Here is a 20,678-nt window from a genome sequence, read left to right as displayed (position 1 = left end):
TATAAAAACCTGAGCATTCAGGTGTACAAAAAGGGCTCAGCACAATCAACCTTGTTGCTAGATATATATTGTTAACACTAAATTGTCAGTTTAAACTACCTATGAAAGTGTAGTCTGCTACGTAAACAAGAAAAAAAGTCGGCATGTAAAAAAGCATTCCTCACAAATGTTGGTGTGGTTGTATCAGGGCTCCTTTCAGAATACATGGACAGAATATGAATATAGTTTAGTTTTATAATCTTCTCAACCACACTGTGACAATCAGTACCTGATATCACCTATTTATGTGTGCCTTTCTAGTCAAGCAGAGATAAAGGAAGTTCTTCTGACTACTTTGGAAATGTCAAGTTCTTTCGTGCAAAGACAGATATCAACATTATTGTGATCACCCTTATCCTTTTAACTGAGATGAATGTCCAAATGAAATGTTTCATTTGCTTTAGCTGACAGCCATTTTTCTTTTAGAGTTTTTGAAAACGAGTGGTGCTGTGACGAGCATGGACGTCATATTCTACGAACTTCAGAATAGAGTTATCTGACCTCTGACCAACCATCTGAGAAAGGTAAGCAACACGTATCTCTCAGTAATCAAGCATCACAAATAAAGATATCGAATGAGAAATATAACGATAGTCTTCAATTCAGTGTTGGTCTCTGATCTCTGCTTAAGGATTTTAAAGCTACATTCAAACAGGTCAGCTGTAGTCTTTTTGCTGTAGTCGACAATACCAGGTTTTGCATGCTGTTCTGTGGTCACAACATGTTAATAACATGTTTGTCGAGACAACTTCTGCCTTCTAGTGGTCAAACAACCGGATAATACTATGTCACTCCTAATGGGGTACAACAATCAGCTAAGATTACTGTGTCAGAAAACAGCCTGGGTGGATTAGTTTGCTGTTGAAGAGGCTTATTTACTGCAGCAAATTGTTAACAACCAACAAGGGCAGCTAATCCTCCTCCCAGAGGCAAGGGTGGAGACTAACAATATCGAGCCTTTCCCCCCCGACAGATCATAACAGGAGAGGCCACACATGCCACCACTGTCTCTACCCTTCTCCATCACACAGCCATCAGCTTCAGCATCCCAACCTGCAAAGAGAACTAAGAAACAGAAGTCTTGGCTGAGAAGCTGCTTCTTTTTTTTCTTCTGTGAAGAAACATCAACCTATCGTGGATGGGCAAATATGGAATAATTGAGCATCAAAACGACATGGTTGCTCTTTTTCAGAGGAAACAGCGCAGATAGCAGAAGAGGAGGATTCAACTTTTCGTCTTTAACAGCCAACAACAGGAGAAAGGAAGGGGGTATTTTGACACTGCTCTTAACAATGCGAAAACAGGCCTTCACCTGGCAGTGAATGAGGCACATTGTTTGACATGTATCTGGGTTAACAACACAAAAGCTGCCATCCTGACCTCACTTGGCACCTGAAATTGCTGGCCTAAGAGGTGGATAAAAGCACACAAATGATCTTGGTATCTACTGTTGGCAGTGGATATCTGTTCTGGGCTGGTTGGCAGATCCCCAAGTTTGTTGATCTGACAGATGAAGGTCCAGAAGGTGGCTTACAGGATGAGGCCAGGCGCCCACGTGGCCCAGGAGGGATTACAAGCCGCAAGAAGAAGGTAAAGGGATTAGACGCAAAACCCAGCCTGCTTTTTTAACCACGTCACTGTTGTGACACTGACAGGGAAACTCCCGAGCCAGAATTCTATCCGTTCACCGTCTCCGTCCTCTCCTCCCTCCCCGGCGGCTCTGCTCATCCACCCATGCAGCCCCCTTGGTTCCTAGGAACTCACTGCCGCTGAAAAACTGAACTGGAGCACAGATAGGAGTGGACTGGACGACCTCTTTTTGCTACGGGCTAATGAGCTGAAGAACTTGTCAGCACAGATGAAGAGACTGATGGACATTCTGCTAATGGACTCAAGATAAAGAGACCCTGGATTTTCTTGTTGTCTGCAACAAGTCTCTTTACAAATGAAAACTTCGGGCTTGAGAACCACATAAATAAGCGCATCATGCTTTTGAAGTCAGGAATATTCCTCACTCTGTGTCTGTTTACCCTCCAAGCAAGTCGAATCAAAGGTAAGAATCCTATAGGGAGGTTTGTTTTCCTGTTAACATTTCCCTTTAGTTATTGCCTTTTTGTTGTGTTTGGAGAAAGACATTTTGTTTATTTTCACACAAGTTTCAGTAGATGCAAGTTTCAACAATCTAACTCTCTAAGGCTCCACTTTTAGCCAGTACAGAGCTAATTCATTCAACAACCTAGTTAGCCAACAATAAATGTCTAAAGGCCTTTTACACACCTGCTCTTAAGAAGGACCAAACTTTGTGAAATTGAGAAAAGTCACCATTCAAATTTTGTTTGAGATGCACTTCAAGGGCAACATGGTTTTACAGTTAACATTTTGCATGACTCAGCAATTTAAAAATCTCCCTCAGTAAACTTCAAAATGCTTGCTCATCCTCAAACAGATCTTTGATTTATCTTTTTTAAATGTCAAGCAGCCAGCGAGCCATTTTTATGGCCATGACTATTCACTATGAATTATCAAGCAGAGGCATATAATAGATGTTAACGGAGGAAGATAGCATAATTTCGTCAGTGATAACATTTGCCTCTGCACTGGTTGTCTCGTTCAGTGTGATGTGCCCGGGTGAGCTCATTATCCCGAAGGAAACAAAAGCCATTCTGTTCCCAGTGTCGCAGGACGCTAATCTTTTCTGGCTTGTAATTCTGCTTTGAGGCCTTTTTGCGGCTGCACCGAGCATTAAGGCCCGCTCCAACACTCCCTCCCCTCACTCGGGCTCTTGTGTCTCTGCATGTGCAAGTCAGGTTTCAAGTTGACCAATTTTCCAAAAATACCCATTAAAATGTTGTCTTACTGCCGTGACTATTATAGGAAACGCACATGATTTGGCGAATGTCAGACCACCTGCTGAAATGTTTGGAAGTGGAGGATTTACCGGGTGAATGGGTCTGCCTGACACTGAATTGGGGGATCATTTTGCCAACAAAGCTGCAGGCTGAACTGTCAATTCCCACACATTCTTTGCATGTTCTTGGTGTTCGGCCAAATTAAGATTTGTGGAAAACAATATTGTTCATTGTAGAGGTATTTGTTTTCGTGCAAAACAGTGGCCGTTTCTCAATCGCGAGGAAACTTGCTTCCAAGCCAATATTTCAAGGATACTACATCATCGTGTGCCGCCGAAGGACTGTTCCAATCTCCAGCATACTTGGAATTCCACCGAGGCCGCGTCCTTGGTTTGGGGGTAATTTCGAGGCTGCACATGGGAAGACTTTGCGTCCTTCAAATCCCCACAATGCTTTGCGCACGAACCAATTTCCCCAAATCTGTGGCGGAAAATGTAAGGCGGGGCCTCTCATATGACGCACACCTGCACACTTGCTAGCCTGTTCCACTCTTCGTTTTCCGAATGCCAGGAAGGATTCTTGCCTAGCTTCTGAAGGACGTGACTCGGAAGACATGTGCTACCAAGCAAGCATCCTCGCGATTGAGAAACGGCCAGTGATTCACCACTTATTTGTTTTCCTTTCTAGCTCTACCAATTTTTCACAATTCTTATTTTAATGCTTATTACCAAATATTACTAAATAGTAGTCGCACAGCAGTACACATCCAGACCTAAATGCCTACAATTTGACATGAGTCTTAGACCAAGTCCTTATGAGCAAACCTGTATAAGAGCAGACCTTTTGACAGATAGCTCTAACATGACCCAGATCGTTTATTTTGAATTAAATATTTTTACAATTTTTCATACCCAATTGACCCATATTCTTATTTCATAATGACGGTGTTTTTATTTAGATAATAACGTCCAGGTTATTGTAAATTCACCATTGAAATCTTGCCTAACACGTTCAAATAAAATAGACATTTAAAAAAAAGAAATTGGAAAGAAAAATAACCAAAACTAATTTAACCTTAAGAAATGAGAGAGAAAAAGGTCTAAAACCTACTCCAAGATTATAACTTTAAAAGACCAATTAGGCCAGATCATATGCCATTGAATTAGCTTCTGGTTATCACTTTGAATGAATGTGTTTATTCGTCCATGTGGGGAACCTCACACATCAGCCACCAACAGTAATGAAAGTGTGGAAACAATTTAGAACAAAATCACACCAGTGACCATGCAAGAACACACCTAACATTTAAGGTCAAGAATGTATGTATTGCCTCAGTGCATGCTGAGATTGTTTACAACTCGCCTACCACATAGCTAACAGAATATGAATGCTGCATTTTGCATTTATGCCAAAATTGGATCGCGATTCAACAAACAAATGTATAAACAGTAGTTTACAAAGATGTACCTAAAAAATCTCCCCTCCCTCAACCAGCGTCTTTGTCATCCTTTTACAGTTCACCGACTATCAACTAATCAAGCATTGATCAACTAAGCTCATTATTACTGTAATTGTATTATCACTATACATGCATGTTATTCAAATAAGAACTCCATTCCACTCTTATTTCATTATATTTTCTTTGCATTCACTCTGTTTCAAATCCAAGTTCACAATTTTTTCTTATCTAATACGATACACATTTGTATTAAGGGTGGCAGGGCCCGTGTGTTTCTTTGCATTAGCTTGCTTATTCACTTGTCTAAAATATACACAACGTTGGAGCCTGCATGTACCCCTTATCTTGTTTATCTTCACAACAATGTTCCATCTCCAGCTAAAAGCTCTCTTTTCTCAGTTACCTTTATTGTCCCCTTATTTAGAGGAAATAGTCAATTAATTAGGTCAAATGACCTCAAGTCTGCGAGATGGGGTGAATAAATGTAGGCTTATTGTCTTATAAAGTCAGTCAAGGTCTGCCACCTGGCATCCCAATGAGTACCATTCTTTTAAAATAGATTTTACCAAGGGGTGACTGTTAGTGATGGTTGAGTGGCACACTGGCTTGTGTAATGGAGTGGAATGACCTTACTGTCAGGGCGGTCATGGTAGTTTTCTTTTTTACTAAGATGATCAGAAAATGAGGGCACTCCTCCTCATGTGTGCAGCATTTTAGTAATATAATCCGGCAGTGGCTCAGTCAGTAGGGGCTTGGACTGGGAGCCGTAGGGTCGTTGGTTCAAGTCCCCAACCAGACCTAAATATGGAGTGTGGACTGCTACTTGGAGTTCACCTCCTGGGCCCTGCCGTGGTGCCCTTGAGCAAGGCACCGGACAACCCCCCCCCCCACTCACATTGCTCCCCGGGCGCTGTACAATAGCTGCCCACTGCTCCTAGTACTAGACTCCTGGTACTAGGATGGGTTAAAAGCAGAGAACACATTTAACTGTGTGTGCTGTGTGCTCTGCATGTGTGACCATTAAAGAGGGTTACATCCCGGTTCCCAATATTATAATACATGGACATATTTCGGTAAGATGTGATGTTTTTGCGGGGTATCCACCTGTAACTAATTTTAATCTCTTTGAGATTCACCGTGCACGCACATCCTGCTTGAACTGTAATCCTCATGCATGAGTTTCTGCAAATTCACACCTGGACGCTGCCCAGCACAACCTCACACTGGGTGTTTCTCAATCGCGAGTAGTACGCTTGCTTGGTAGAACATGTCTGCCGAGCATCTTGCTTCAGAAGTGAGGCAAGAATCCTTCCTGGCATTCGGAAAACGAAGAATGGAACAGGCTAGCAAGTGTGCAGGTGTGCGTCATATGAGAGGCCCCGCCTTACATTTTCCGCCACAGATTTGGGGAAATTGGTCCGTGCGCAAAGCATTGTGGGGATTTTAAGACCGCGGAGTCTACACATGTGCAGCCTCAAAATTTCTCCTAACGAAGTACGCCGGGCTCGGTAGATTTCCAAGTGTGCTGGAGATTGGAACAGTACTTCGGCGGCACTCGATGACGTAGTATGCTTGAAATAGTGGCTCTGCAGCAGCTTTACTCGAGATTGAGAAACACCCAATGACACTGTGAGCCACTGAGCAGCTTCAGTAGTGCAACGTGGGTCAAGTTGCTCAAGGGCATCTCAACCACTGATCCTGAGGGAGAAGAATGTTACTCATTCACTTTCTCTACACATCTCTGCACTTTCCAATCATTCAAAATGACAACCCTTCCAGTCGCAAAGGCCCCAGACATTTTTACACAACAGTGAATTTGAAACCTCAAGTAACTCATTGCACCTTTTTTAGTTGTTGCAAAATCCCACGTGCAGAGGATTTGTCTTCACTCCATTGTATACAAAATAAACTCTAGGATCCTCTGTGTATAATATACCTTTCACTGCAAAGCCAGATGCTAATTATAGGCAGAGCAAGCAGAAGTTAACTTCCAGTAAGAGGACTGGACAGATGCTATTAAGTATGAACGTGTTGGATTAGGTGTCTGTCAAGTTTAATTCTACTCTGTGGTTGTTGGCGTTCAATGCCTGGTTCCTGGTTACACACTTAAAGCTAGATATTTAAAGGGAGCTTCAGTGATTTAACTTTACACATCCATAACAATGTATGCAAAAGAGGCCGCATCAGTTCTAAACTGAACCGGTGTAGCCATGGGTCACTGTATAAAATCACAGCATCTTTAAAAAATGATACTTGATGATGTGTTTCGTTTTACACCAACGTCTACATAACCACGTGCACAGGATAAGCTTCCTGTCAATATTCAAAGCCCCAAGCCAATTATGAGATAACCCTTGATGACACCACTGTGACATAACCGCGTGTGTTGCTGTTTTCACATGATGCGTGTTACTCCCTGTGTGGTTTATCATACTTTTTTCCCCTTCTTTTTTAAAATAACCCTTTGTTTGGGATATTACATGTTTAGCATTGTGTTGCCGTGAATAATATTGAGTTTGCCTTTATCTATAGGAAGAAAAAGACAACTTGTCTAAAGTGTACATGTAAAAATCTAATATACCCTTAAAGATAAAGGAAGTTGTACATGTATATATGTGGGACCAAAGCATGTGCTGATGTAAGATCATGGGGATGCATGTGTTCCTATAGTCACACTACATGTCAAATAGACTCGCATGCATGACACTGTTACCCACTTCTCCTTCCAATTGTTTGTCTTATCTGTGTTATAGGTTTGTCATTGTACTGTCAGACAAACGTAACAAGTAACATGTCATGGTTAATCTATAACAACTTAATGAATAAGATGAGCACCATTTTTTAAATTTACATTATTGACATAACAAGTAATTCAATTGTTATGTTTTGACATTTGCAACTGTAAAAGAAACAAATAAGTGCTTTGGTTAGGTGCTGCCCTCTGTCAGTTGTTAATTATAATAATTAACACAAAAACCAACAAGAAATGTCACTAGCATGATCAAGGCAAGGCAAGTTTAATTATATAATGCTTTACACAAATTAAAGACATTAAGAGCATTAAGAAACATATTATAAAATGGCTTTTGAAAAACACTCATTTAAAAGCAAAGGTAATAAAACATGAATAACAAAGGTACATGAATACAAATTACAGTCCAGTGTAGGGCTGCTCAATTAATCGTATTTTAATCGCAATTACGATTATGGCTTGCAACGATTACGAAAACAACGTAATCGAAATAAAACGATTATTTTTGTATTATTATTATTACTTTTTTTTAATTAATTTTTAAATTAATTTTTTTTTTTTATTGGTTTTTCAGTTGAGTTATACCGTACTTAAAGTTCAAGGTAATCAACTGTTAAAAACGTACTGTTGGATAATCGTTTTTAATAATCGTGATATCAATTATTGACCCAAATAATCGAGATTATGATTTCTGCCATAATCGAGCAGCCCTAGTCCAGATACACACATCTGAAATGTTTAGGTCTGAATCTCAATCATTGCTAACCTTTTAGCAGAAATTGTTTTCTTTGACCTCAACTTAATTCCAGCTACCTATGTTACTTACGTCGTATGATAACTCAAGCTGAATACTGTAAAGATTATATTTATTTTCTAAACTTACATTTTCTCTTGTAGAAATACATGACCACGGTTTTTCGGGACTCAGGGATGTGAAGTACCGATACTTTCTAGAATCCTCCAGACCGATCAGACACACCACAAATGTCAGAGCGGAGCAGAATGGACATCGGAATAAGAGGTCGCCGCTCCTCACCACGGGGGTCAAAGTGTGTCCGCAGGAGACGATGAAAGCAGTCATCGGCAGCCATCGGGCCTATTACAAACTCAGAGGTAAACTTGTGTAAGCTTATTCTAAGTTAGGGTTTATTAATGAAGTAAATGTAACTTGATGCATAATTAGGACATCCAATATGAATTCAATAAGCCTTTCATAAAACATTGACTGTCAAATGAGAATAAAGCACTTAATCAGCGTTCCCTTTTGATGTTTCGGTGAAACTGAATCTAATCCCCTCAAATTATGTATGATTCTCTAAATCTTATCAATGGATGGATATGCACATACTGTAGCACATGATATCATGACGTTATATGCAAATATGCTTTGTCCAAGTGAGATGAATTGTAGATGATTTAAGCGGCAGAGATTGCCACTTTTCTTGTTACAATGGAAAAGTAATACGAACTGTTCCACAACAGCTGCTATGGCGTAGGATTTTAAAATGAGGCAGATTAATTTGCTGTATTGGATGTAATCGCTTCGTTCCAGAAATTAGTTTGTCAGAGAATACATTTCCCACAGGCATCACGATATTGGACAATGTGGAGGTTGTTTCCCCCACAGAGGAAGATAAAACACAGTTTAGCTCCAGGGGGTCTCTGTGCTCATGATTGTAATATTAGTAAAAATGTCATGGACAGACGAAGAGTTAAATATACAGTTTGAAATTTACTGAAACAGGCATTCCTGCCTTTTTGTTCTGTCCCATTTATATCATGTTAAATATATATTGTGATTTATCAAAAACATTGTGTCGAATGTGAAACTCAGTGAAATGTTTCTGATGAAACAATAATCTATATATCAAAGCAAAGTCTCCAAATACAGACATGCCATCAATCACAAATCCTATTTATCCGTAGTCCTTTGATATCTCCATGCTCCATTTTCATCCTTTCTGCCCTTGTTGCAAATAAATGTTATGCCATCTCAAGTCATCACAATATCTTTTTTTGTCTAAGATATTAGATTGTGTCTCATATTTGCACTTATTCCAGTGTTTGCTCCAATATTTTCTGAGAGGAGTCAAAAAGAAAAATCCATAAAATGACATGACATCTCTTTAGTTTGCCAGGAAGCAATTTGGGAAGCATTTCGGATCTTCTTGGACCGATCGCCGAACTCAGAGGAGTACAGAGCCTGGCTCTACACCTGCCAGCATGAAAACCTCTGCATGGACGACCTGGCCCAGAACTTCAGCAGCTCTCAGGAGCATCTGGACCTGGTGGCCCGCGTGAGTGCAGCACCAACACAGCCAAAATATCTTCACTGACCAGCCTCCTCTCACGAAATGTGTTCAAACTGTGAGGCAGTTTTAAATCAGCATTCAGAGTGATTGTGAATAACCGGTAACTTTCTTATTTCCAGAGGGTAGCCGAGCAAGCTGAAGTTGAAGGGTATGTAAATTTGCTATGTACAAGTGTGACTGAACTCAATACAGTTTTAAATCAAAATAAGTTCACAGTTGATTTGTTTAACATTGCAAAGTGGTACATTATTTCCAGTGTGATTTCAGGAGAGGCAATGAAAATGTCAAATCAACTAAACCTTTTTGCTATCCTAGCTAGAAAAAATACATTTGGGATACTAGGCAAAAAATAAATATTGGTTTTAAGCTTGAAGATTCTTGAATAACTCTCACATTTGATACGGCAAGTATTCAACTGCATTTGTAACAAACGTTTTTATTTTCAGAGTTTTTGCTGGACCCACAGAGTCAGGAATTGATTGTGAGTTGAACCCTAACACACAATGTTTAATGAAAGCATTTCAATATGTTTATCATCTTAGAAGCTATCTCAACATTTTCATAACACCATTAAATAATGAGTTGTTTTTGGTCTCAGGCACCTGGACACCCCCAATGATTGTGCTACCAACTCAGGATAACGTGAGTGAACCCACAAATGTTTTAACGATCAAAAAATTATCAAAATCAGTTGACACTGTCTAACCACAGTCGTTTTCTTTTTTTGCCAGAACGAGGAAGACCCCAACATGATCAAAGAGAACTTTGCGGAGTATGTTATCCATTTCAGTGTCACCATCTCAGATCCGGCGTTCACCAAGCTGCTCAGTGACCCCCAGGCAGTGGAGTACAGTGAAATCAGACAAGAGCTCACAGAAAAGGTAAGAGCCAAGTGTTCAGACCCAAAGTAAATATCAACTGTCTCTTCCTTGCCTTATATACAAACACAGGAACCCACATCCTAGCAGAGCTGTGTTTAAGAAGCTTTTTAAGATGTTACTGAGGGTGAGGAAACTCTGCCGGAAAAGTGAGATATACTGAGGTTTAAATTACAAACTTTCACACACAGGTTTCTTTTTGGTCACCTGTAACCTCTTAATAAAGCAAACAAATCCATCTGAATGACTCCGTGACTATTCTTCCCTTCTTTCACTGCAGTGTTCATTATGCAACATTCCTCACAATGGACTCAATGTGATTGCCAGCTTCTCTGGCCTTGTATTGTTAAATGTCAAACTCACCGTGATTGATTTAACAGCTTTAAGGTCACAAACCAGAGGTCTTTAGGTAAGACTTCTAAATGACCACAAGCCTGAAATAGTAAGATCTAATCATATAGATTATCTCTGACTAAGAAGGCATTGAAAGAGGCTCTAAATGCAGCTCTTCTACTGGTGTTAAATGACCTGGAAGTTGGAATTACACAGTGCAACCACTGCAGAAAGGCGGTTTTGATGTGTGTGTTTTTTTTAAATATTATCAAAGAAATAAAACACATTTGGGTTCAGGTTCATTCTTAAAACTTTAATTTCAAGCCTGCAAACATGGTGGAAATGTATTATTTTAAATGTTGTTGCTGGATAGATAAATCAAGATATCATGGCTGTCTACTAACATCAAGATTACTTTCCCTTTTGACATGCCGCAAGCCAGCCGCTAATGCTTCCTGGCGCCTTTCCCCCCCTTCCTCCTCGTTGTCTTCAGTGTGTCCACCTTTATCCATCACCTGAGCTCCACACCCAAATACACACCCGTTCCCAATCCCTCTAATCAGCTCCATTACACTTATACAGGTCACTTCACTTTCTGCTTGTTAGGACCTTAGTGTGTGTCTGGTGTGTCTGCATACCTGTCCACTTTGGATATTCTGTAAAAGAAAACATGTATTGACAAGTCTTTTTCTTTTGCATTTTAGGCACAGTAAATCTTTAAATATAACCGCCTCTGCCTCTCTACCATGCTTTTAGGTTCAATTATACTGAGAAGTGTGCTGCAACACAATGGTTATTTTCATTATCATGTTCATGTTAATCTTTTTTCTTTTAGATGCGTCGTGTGTTTGCAGATGTTCCAGGATTCAAAGAGATTCGTGTGCTGGGATATCGGTGGGTGTAGTTTTCGTGATGATTTGTTTTTATTGAAGCATTAAAATACTAAAAATATCAGGATAAACAATTACATCACCAACAATCTCCACTATTGGGTTGCCAGTCATCCATTTCCAGTTAGCTATATCTGTTATGAGAGTTTCTAACATGATTGTTGTGTTGCACAGCTCAGAGGATGTGTCGGTGCGTTACGCTGTGGTCTTCAATGGAGAAACTGAGCTCAACGACGAACCTGATGTTCTTGAGGAGCTTGACATGGACGAGGATACGAATGCTCCTAAACTGAAGCAAATCATCGTAAAGGCCTTGAAGCAAGAGACATCACTACCAGTGGACATAGAGACACTCAGCTTTGAGAGTGGTAAGCATGATATCACATTTAATTGAATAAAACATTTATTATCTTGCTCAGAAAAGGATTTTAAAACTGTAAGTGTTTCAACTCATCCTTTTCAGTAACCACAATCTACCCAGTTGCGGAGCTTGGCATGAACCCAGTTGAGGACGACACCACAAAGCCACCTACGGAGGACAAACCTCCCACCCGAAGTTTCTTTCCCACTGTGGCAGTGATAGAAAACGCCTTGGAAGCTTTTACAGTCAAACCAGAAACACACACCTTCGTGCCTTTCATCCCAAACATCCTCCCAGAAAGCATTCCTGCCATCACTGATGATGACACTCCTCTAATGAACGCAGTAGAGGAGGAATCCACAGAAGAGTCTGCAGTGGAGGATCTGGAGGAGCAGCCACCAACCGAGCACGTTGACAGCGGTGAGGCTGAACCTGAGGAGCAGGTGACGGACGGTAAGGCTTATTCTACGGCCGCTAAGTGTTGTTTTTGAAGTTCAATCAGGAGCAACACATTAAAGAATTCAAAGCTTTATTGAGTAGCCAAACTTTAGATTGAGGCTTAGACTACAATTAGATCTATTGACAGAAAACAGGAAGTACCTCAGGATCGAACCACACTTTGCTGTCATGCTCTGGTTCCTTAGTCCTGATTCTGCTGATGGTGGGAAAGGGGAGGGAGGTTGCAGTATTATCTAGAGACACAAGAGGCTGAAACAGCTGATCGAGAAAATCCCCATGCCAGTAAAAGTAAGAAGTGAAAGTACATTTCAATCTTATTTTAGTGGTGATTGGATAATAGTAAGAAAATAGAAAGGATCTGGAAAGTAATTGACTGCTGATGGGAAATTAAAGAGATAATAAAGTTATGAATAACTAAACTGGTTTAACTAAGGGAACTTAAACTATTCTTAATGTTATTTTATCATTATTTAACAACGCTTCATTCAATTTTTCTAGTATTGATCCACACTTATTGGGTGATGAGAAGTATCTTTCCTATCCAAGTTCACACATTATTTAAGCTCTTATGTAGCTCCAACACTAACAGTTAATTTAACTGGGTATTGAATGTTCAACTTAGTTTTAAATTATTACAAGTGTCACAAGAAATCCACATTTTCTACTTTCTAGTGACATATTAAAGTCACTTGATTCTGAATGTCAGCACAGCACTGTCCAAATAAAGAGTGATCCATTTTGTTCCTTTCCCATCATATCTGCACAGAACACTCGCCTCTCAAAGGAAATGGAACCGGCAGCACAATTAGACTTGATGGTTCAGTTTTGCACATGGAGATGCTCCCTGCTGAGGCAATACATCATATTAAAGCCCATTAACAAGCAGCCGCCTGCTTGTGCTTGAGTCATTACAAACTCATGCTGTGCGGACAAACTTTGTTCAAACCTGCAGAACTTCATTTTCTAGTAGCAAATCTAAAGAAACCATATGTATCAGGCGTGTGAAGCTGAGTTTAATGTATGAAATGATGCACTAGACATCTACTGCATTTCAAATTGATGGATTTGTGCCGCCATAAAAAAGCTTTGCATTTAAATATTGAAAAAAGAAAGAAAGAGAAACCTCACATGAAAAACTTAAACAAATATATATTTACTGGCAGTTTTAGTTTTATTCAGCCAGTTGCGTAATGACCATGCAGGGTAGCTTCTGCTTCCAGTCTTAGCGCTACGCTATGCTAGTTGCCACCTGGATCTATTCTTAGTTCAGAAACATGAGTGGTATCAATCTTTTTATCTTACTTTTGGAAGCAAATCTAGCTCCTTAACCTGTAGTCAAATCATCAAATCAGTGAGATGTAATGTAATGTAACCTTTGTATAACTACAACAATAGCTGGTCTATCTCTATGTTCCTTTTAAAGAAAACAACTAATTCTTCTATTAAAACTTGTTTTCTGATGTCTTATTTTTACAAGAATCTGAACCAGAAGTTACTGAAGAACCTCCCTTAGCACCTCCAGACTTCCAACCAGAAGAGACTGCGGTCCCAGTGTCAACACCATCATCTCAGGAGGATGTCGTCCAAGGCATTGAACCAGAAACAGAAGAGGAATATTTGCCTTCCCCTTCAGAGAGTGGCGAGGACCAGGCTGAGTCTGGTGGAGACCTGCCTCCGGAGAACTCCAACATTCAAGACGATGTAGGGTCGAGTCAGAACGGGACGGAGGAGAACACGATCGACTCTCTGGAAGAGGAGAGCGGCAGTGGATTGTCCTCAGAGTCCGACGAACACCCGTACGGATCCACGGCATCACCTGCCATGAGGCAAGGCAGCACCCCTCTGATGGCCGCCGTGGACGCGGGCAAAGAGTTAGTGGTTTTCTTTAGCTTGAGGGTCACTAACATGATGTTTTCTGACGACCTGTTCAACAAGAGCTCCCCAGAGTATAAATCACTGGAGCATACCTTTCTTGAGCTGGTAGGTACACACGCTTTTGTGCTGGATATCATGATTTTGCATTCTTTGTTTTCATATTTGCTTTCATAGCCCAATCTGAAATGTGTGACAAAAGTATTTGTTTATTTTTAAGAGATAGAAATATATTTTTAACCGTAGCCCCAAATTGGTGCTTACTCTAAATCTGTTTGTCCTGCAAAGGTAAGGATGCGCTTTGCAGTGAGCCTTATGCGCAATCTTTTTTTATCATTAAAGGGACAGGTAATTTTATGGTTTTATATTTTTTCTTCAACAAATTATTTTTTTGTATCAAACTGTTATGAGGATTTCTTTTCAGAGGAGCCATTGTGGTAACATTATAAAGAAATAATTCTGTTTCACTCAGACACAGCACTCTGGGTCCAGAAACTCGCCAAACCCTGGAACTCACAGTAAATCTGGCCCTAGGAGACAGAAGATTTTAGCCTCCATACCGGTATTTCTTCCATATTGGAACTACATTTCCAATGCCTTAGAGAGAGCATGACTTTTCTATTTCTTATCTAACCTTTTCAAAATGCAGTATCTAACAATCTGAGAGCACCTCACCTTTCTGAAAACAGTTAACTTTAGTTTTCAGTTTTCCTTTTGACCTTACATTAGACGTTTTACCTTTCTGCTGCAGCTACTCATGTCTGTTATCAAAGCTTGCTTTTGTGTGTTTGCCTTAATTTTGTTGTGCTAACGTTTTGTCTTTATCAGGGAATGTTATGATTCTGTTTGATGTATTTTAGCTTGTCTTTTTGTACGATTTGTGTCTGCAAGGGAAGTGTAAAAGGTTCTGGGCTATAAAAATCCAAAGATTTTTTAAAGAGATAAATACGTTAACAGTCTTAATGAATACTACAACAGATTAGACAATTGATACCAATTTCATATCTGTTGATTCAATATGTACCTGGAGCCATCAGCCAGTTAGCTTAGCATTAACACTGGAAATAAAGCAAATAGCTAGCATGACTCTTTATAAAAAGTAACACAATGGTCTCTGATACTGTTGGCAGTGACACCCCTGTTGAATCACAAATTCAAATTTTACACAAGGTGGATTTTGTTACATTTGCACATAGTCAGGCTAGCTTTTCCCCCTGTTTCAAGTTTTTATGCTAAGCTAACGGTCTGCTGTCTGTAGGTTCATATTTAGTGGACACAGAGTGATGGTGAGAGTGATATCAATCTTCTCCTCTAACTCTTGGCAACAAAGCAAATAACTTTGTTTCCACAAATGTTTAACTATTTCCTCATACAACATTGTAAGTAATACCACTGATGTCATTTGTTTGTACAGACAAGCTCTCTGCTGTGTGAAGCACACACTTGTCATTATATATCAGCTGTTATGTTTGTGTTCATGTGTAGAGTTTACATCTGATTGCTGTTTTTGTGTGTCTATCACATGGACCACTGTGCATGTTTTGAAGCCTTAAAGATACATTTGTTAAGTGAATTAATTAATGCGGAGCTGAGCAATGTGATCATAGGTTTACAAGGAAAATCATGCAGTTTGATGCATTTAATGATGCAAAAATGTTGCTTTGTACATGGTAAAGGGCTAGCCAGGAGTAGTCTGAATCTTGAGACTTCTGCCTTAGTCATGTGGGACTGTAGGAGGATTGTGACTTGTGGTAAGAAGCTTTGAGTAATTCTGGTCGGTTCCAGCAGCACACACATTGTGCTATTAATGGTTCCAATCGGCTTAGTGAGACATCAGTCAGGGTACATCTGTACGCATGTTGGTCATTTGGTGTTATTGACATAGTATTTGTATGTAATACTATAGGCAACAAGACAATGCAATAAAATGGTCGAGGTCATTTTGTTTTGGAGCTTTTGTGTGAATGCACATATTGCGAATCAATACTGTAATCTTCCCGTTTGTTTTGGCAAATAGGCCACATTGCTCTTTTTTCCCTCTGAATAACAGTTTAAATTTGCATTAGAAGCTGGTAAGTAGGTGGGGATCCTGAACCTTATTAGCGTGCATCAGCGAATGAAGCATCACTTGACATCGTTATTTAGTTTCAACGCTTACCCCGAGGTTAAATAAGGGGACATATTTTTAGGCTTGTGCAGAGCGGTCTGTTATATAAGACCTTGGCCTCAGACTGACGAAGTGCCTCGATAAAAATTGGATTGTGTGTTTGCTGCGATGCCATGGGGCTGAGGAGCTGTGTGCTACTACAGGTGGGGTTAGTGTTCTGATTTATTCTGGGTGGTGATGATAGTTTTCTACTTAAGGAAAATGGTTCCTAATGGGTTTTATTTTTTAGAACATCTCAAGAATTTTCACTAAATAGTTAGAGTTCTATACAAGACGGAATGGTTTTATAGATTAATGTTATGAACCTTTTTTGTTTTGTATTTGTATCCTGGAACAGAAAGCACTAGTTTCCTATTTGTTTTCATGTCACAAAATAATGTCTGCACTGTATAAGAGAATACAATGGGTAGTACATATTTTTAGAGGCACATTACACAAAGATGCATATGAGAGGCAAACATCTGAATCAATAATGAAAACAACACTCCATCTCCAATCTTAATGGTTGCCCAAACTGTGGTTACTTGAGCTTTCCTCATTAATCAACTTGTTAAGCGTCCCGGCAAAACTAATGTGGTCAGACGTTTGAGCTGGTAAGTATTTGCCGTATACTGTCTATTCTCACTTCCCGTTAGGAATAGTAAATATTACTTCCTTTTAAATGGGCTATTCAGGTAGAGAAGAAACATGTTTGAGATGGTGTATACATCACTGAAAAGCTAGTAAGTGAAAGAAGAGATGTAAAATAATATATAGATATATTCTGCAGCCCATTTAAATGGACATAATGGAATGTTTTACTGGATATTGCACCCCATTTATGACACTGTACATCCACTGTCTCATATATGTGTATACATATATATGGACTATTAGCCTGCAGTGGCTTGCAATTCCCAGTGTTTGCCTTGGCCTCCATTACTCCTGTACCTACTGGTTTGTGAAGCAACCAATACAATTGGACATGGAGATTGGAATGACTTTATTTGCCACAGTAAATCATTTTCATGGCAGCTTAATATTTTTTATGACTTTTCTTTTTTTTTCTCAACATGAGAGAAGGGAGGTATCATTAGGTTTTTTCAAAACAAGAACCAGTAGATACAGTGGTGTAACCTCAGAGAAGCATGTGATGTGATGGTGTCAGAGAGTGAAATGATGGAAGTGTTGGTGTGACGCTGTCTGCAATGTTGTTCCTCAGTCCACCGTACACACTGCACTGAGGTTTGTTGTGTTTGCTTTGACCTTGTGATGAAGGCCACAGAGCTACAGATTGGTATCTAATTTGCACTGGATGTGAAGTGGCTGACATTTTGCATTGAGACAAATGGATGGCCAAACAGCAAGCTGTGTGTCCGTTTGCACTGCAGGGTGTTGTCCATTTGTCTGGGCTGTTGGCCCTTCGTGTGCTTTCTTGGAGACTATTAGCTGTAGAGAACTAGCCCCCAGTAAACTGTCTGCTTGTGATAAGTGAAGTAACCTGATCAGAGCAGAGCTCCTTAAGGCCTCTTATCTCCTGCTCCAGAGCCAGGCCAGCTAAAGCAGCGTAATCTCCCGCTCTCACTCTGCAGCTGTTTGATGTTGGCCTGGGCAGTAGTGAACGTGAAGTGGCTGGAAGGAGAGCGGCTCAGTTCGATGAACATTGATGCGGGTCCATTACCTCAGTTGGTTGACTTCCTTCCCCTCCTAAATATCAGCACAGTCATCAGTCAGAGTCCATAGCCTTTAGAGCTTGTTTTCTCAGTTATCTGAGCTACGTCTTGAGACTTGGAATATTTTTGGTCTGTGTGGAAAACTTAAATGATTAGTGAGAATGTGGATGCATAAACTTGATTTAATCAGAACAGTTTTATAAGTTGTAAAACTGTATTTCTTCGTCATTATTTCATTTGAAATCAATGGATGTTATTGCTATTCTGCAAAGCTAGGCTAACTTGGTATAACAGATATTAAAATACTAATATGTTTGTTGATTTATTGGAAACGGGCAAGAGAAAGTAAAGTGTTTCTAAATGAGCACCATCTAACCTGTGTCACTGCAGTTTTGTTTTTACTGTTTTGCCCACAACCTTCCACATTTCTTTGTCATTTAAGATCAAGTCTTTGCTTCAGCTTTGTAAGTCAGTGTAGGTGGGATAATGCAGAGATACTTAACCTGACAATATATTGTGCATGTGTTACTGTAAGGCACTTAAGATAAAAGCCTTCCCTAAACATCATGTATTATAGATTTATTTGGAAATTGCGATGCATACAAGTCTTTTTAAGTGTCTCATCTTTTCATCATGTGTTCTCGGGCTCTTCCTCTACTAGAAATAGCACCTTCTATGTTTGTATATAATTGTGTTCTAGATCTAATTACAAAGTCAGCGCAGTAATGGCAGGATTTCATGCTTGCATCAACATTTAATTATGAACTATTCATAGCATTCACTCTGTAAAAATGTGACCTGAATAATTCAATATCAGCAGTGCTTCGACAACCTCGGTCCTGAGTTAAACCACAGGTAAATATGGTCTCTGCTGAACGGGTTGATAACTTCTCTGGGGGGGAAACAGATCTTTACTGATATTAATCTGACATAATTTCATAACCTAAATATCCAAGAGGGAAACTTTGTTCTCCTAATTTTAAGAGAATAATTGCCTTTTTACCCTGTAACATGAAATCTTGCTTGAGTGCTGCTTTCAAAGTAACTGATAACTAACTACACAAAGACTATACTTTTTTTCAAATGAGGAATACAGTACATCCTCTGAAAAAAGTAAAGGGAATAGTTCAATAAACAGATTAAATAAAATAAGATAATAATTTGCTTTCTTCTTTCTTACACGCAGCTTCTGCCTTATCTACAATCCAATTTGACTGGATTCAAGCAACTGGAAGTTCTGAACTTCAGGAACGGCAGCGTTGTGGTGAACAGCAAGATGAAGCTGGACAAACCGGTACCTTACAACGTCACAGAAGCTGTTCACTGCGTGCTCGAAGACTTCTGCAACGCCGCTTCCAAGCGGCTCGACATCAAGATTGACAGTCGCTCCTTGGAAATAGAACCAGGTGAAACGTTGTCGCCTATTCAGTAGAATCACTGTTTGTGTCCTGTGTGATTACAGGATGTAGAACTCAGGCAGAGAAAAGAAAAGATCTGTCCGTCATGTTTATTCATGCTACAAGGTCAGAGCTCCTGTCCACATCACGCTTCCTCACTCTGCAGTCTGTAGGTGATGCTCAGTAGAAATGGACAATTTCATGACTCTATGTAACCTTATTAAATGCATTATTGGGTTTGCAGACACTATCATTCACATCCATCAAAATGCTCTTTAATTTCTCGGATTCATTGAGTTGCAAACTGCGTTAATTTTAATGAGCCTCTCCCTCTCTCTGCCCTTTATTTCTTCAAAACCTCTCTCCCCTTCCCCCCCCTCTTCTCTGCTGGTTTCAGCCGACCAAGCAGAGCCCTGTAGGTTCCTGGCCTGCAACGATTTCTCCCACTGCATGGTGAACCGCTGGACCGGAGAGGCAGAGTGTGTGTGCGTCCCGGGATACTCCATGGTGGACGGCCTGCCGTGTCAGAGTGTCTGTTCTCTGCAGCCCGACTACTGCCTGAACGACGGCCTGTGTGAAATAATCCCAGGGCACGGAGCCACCTGCAGGTACACAGACGCTGACGAATGGAAGGAAAGACAGATCACAAGACTTCAGTTTTACATTTTGAAGTAGAATTTTCCAAAGTACATCATATGTTTTAAAGGTCACCTGTTATGCAAAATCCACTTTTTCCTGTCTTTTATACATAAACATGTGTCCCCTCTGTGTAAAGAGATTCTGAAAGTTTCAGGAAAATATATTGGCTCACTTTTTGTCCTGATCCATTTATATAAAAACCTGTCTGAAAATGAGCTGATCAGATTTTGGCCACTTTATGATGTCATAACGATGTTTTGGCTTGTGTAACCATTAGCCAATCACCAACCAACGGTAACCCCCCCCCCCCCTATCACCTGAATCTCCTCCTAGAGCACTATTGAGTTCTTTTTAACCAAATGTCTCTCAGAGGGGCTGGGGAGGGGCTCCTTATTTTCATCTAAAGCAACAGAAAGATAATCAGCACTTTTGAAACAGGGCTGAAACAGAGGGGACCTATATATATATCTGAGACCTGTGATATATTGATGAAAAACAGTATAATAGGAGACCTTTAAGAAGTAGTTTTGATAACTGTCAGGTGCAAGGCAAGGCAAGTTTATTTATAAAGCACCTTTCAACACAAGGCAATTAAAAGTGCTTTACAAAAATGAAACAC

General features: G+C 40.0%; 1 protein-coding gene across 1 annotated transcript in view; it reads left to right on the top strand.

The window, feature by feature from the left end:
• Positions 1–8,121: 8,121 nt before the first annotated feature.
• impg1b (interphotoreceptor matrix proteoglycan 1b) overlaps positions 8,122–20,678 on the top strand; it is a gene marked incomplete at its 5' end in the record, with an annotated part of 12,664 nt that continues 107 nt past the window's right edge. The window contains 12 exons of the mRNA XM_010771252.1: positions 8,122–8,212; positions 9,230–9,396; positions 9,531–9,559; positions 9,858–9,892; positions 10,010–10,053; positions 10,143–10,292; positions 11,458–11,516; positions 11,687–11,880; positions 11,976–12,326; positions 13,810–14,312; positions 19,210–19,429; positions 19,818–20,028. Of these exons, the coding sequence (XP_010769554.1) occupies positions 8,122–8,212; positions 9,230–9,396; positions 9,531–9,559; positions 9,858–9,892; positions 10,010–10,053; positions 10,143–10,292; positions 11,458–11,516; positions 11,687–11,880; positions 11,976–12,326; positions 13,810–14,312; positions 19,210–19,429; positions 19,818–20,028 (2,054 nt within the window). The remainder of the gene's footprint in view (positions 8,213–9,229; positions 9,397–9,530; positions 9,560–9,857; positions 9,893–10,009; positions 10,054–10,142; positions 10,293–11,457; positions 11,517–11,686; positions 11,881–11,975; positions 12,327–13,809; positions 14,313–19,209; positions 19,430–19,817; positions 20,029–20,678) is intronic.

The sequence above is a fragment of the Notothenia coriiceps genome, unplaced genomic scaffold (genome assembly GCF_000735185.1).
Source record: "Notothenia coriiceps isolate Sejong01 unplaced genomic scaffold, NC01 NC01_scaffold00009695, whole genome shotgun sequence".
In the NCBI taxonomy this organism is placed as follows: domain Eukaryota; kingdom Metazoa; phylum Chordata; class Actinopteri; order Perciformes; family Nototheniidae; genus Notothenia; species Notothenia coriiceps.
This window is presented reverse-complemented; position numbering and strand designations above follow the sequence as displayed.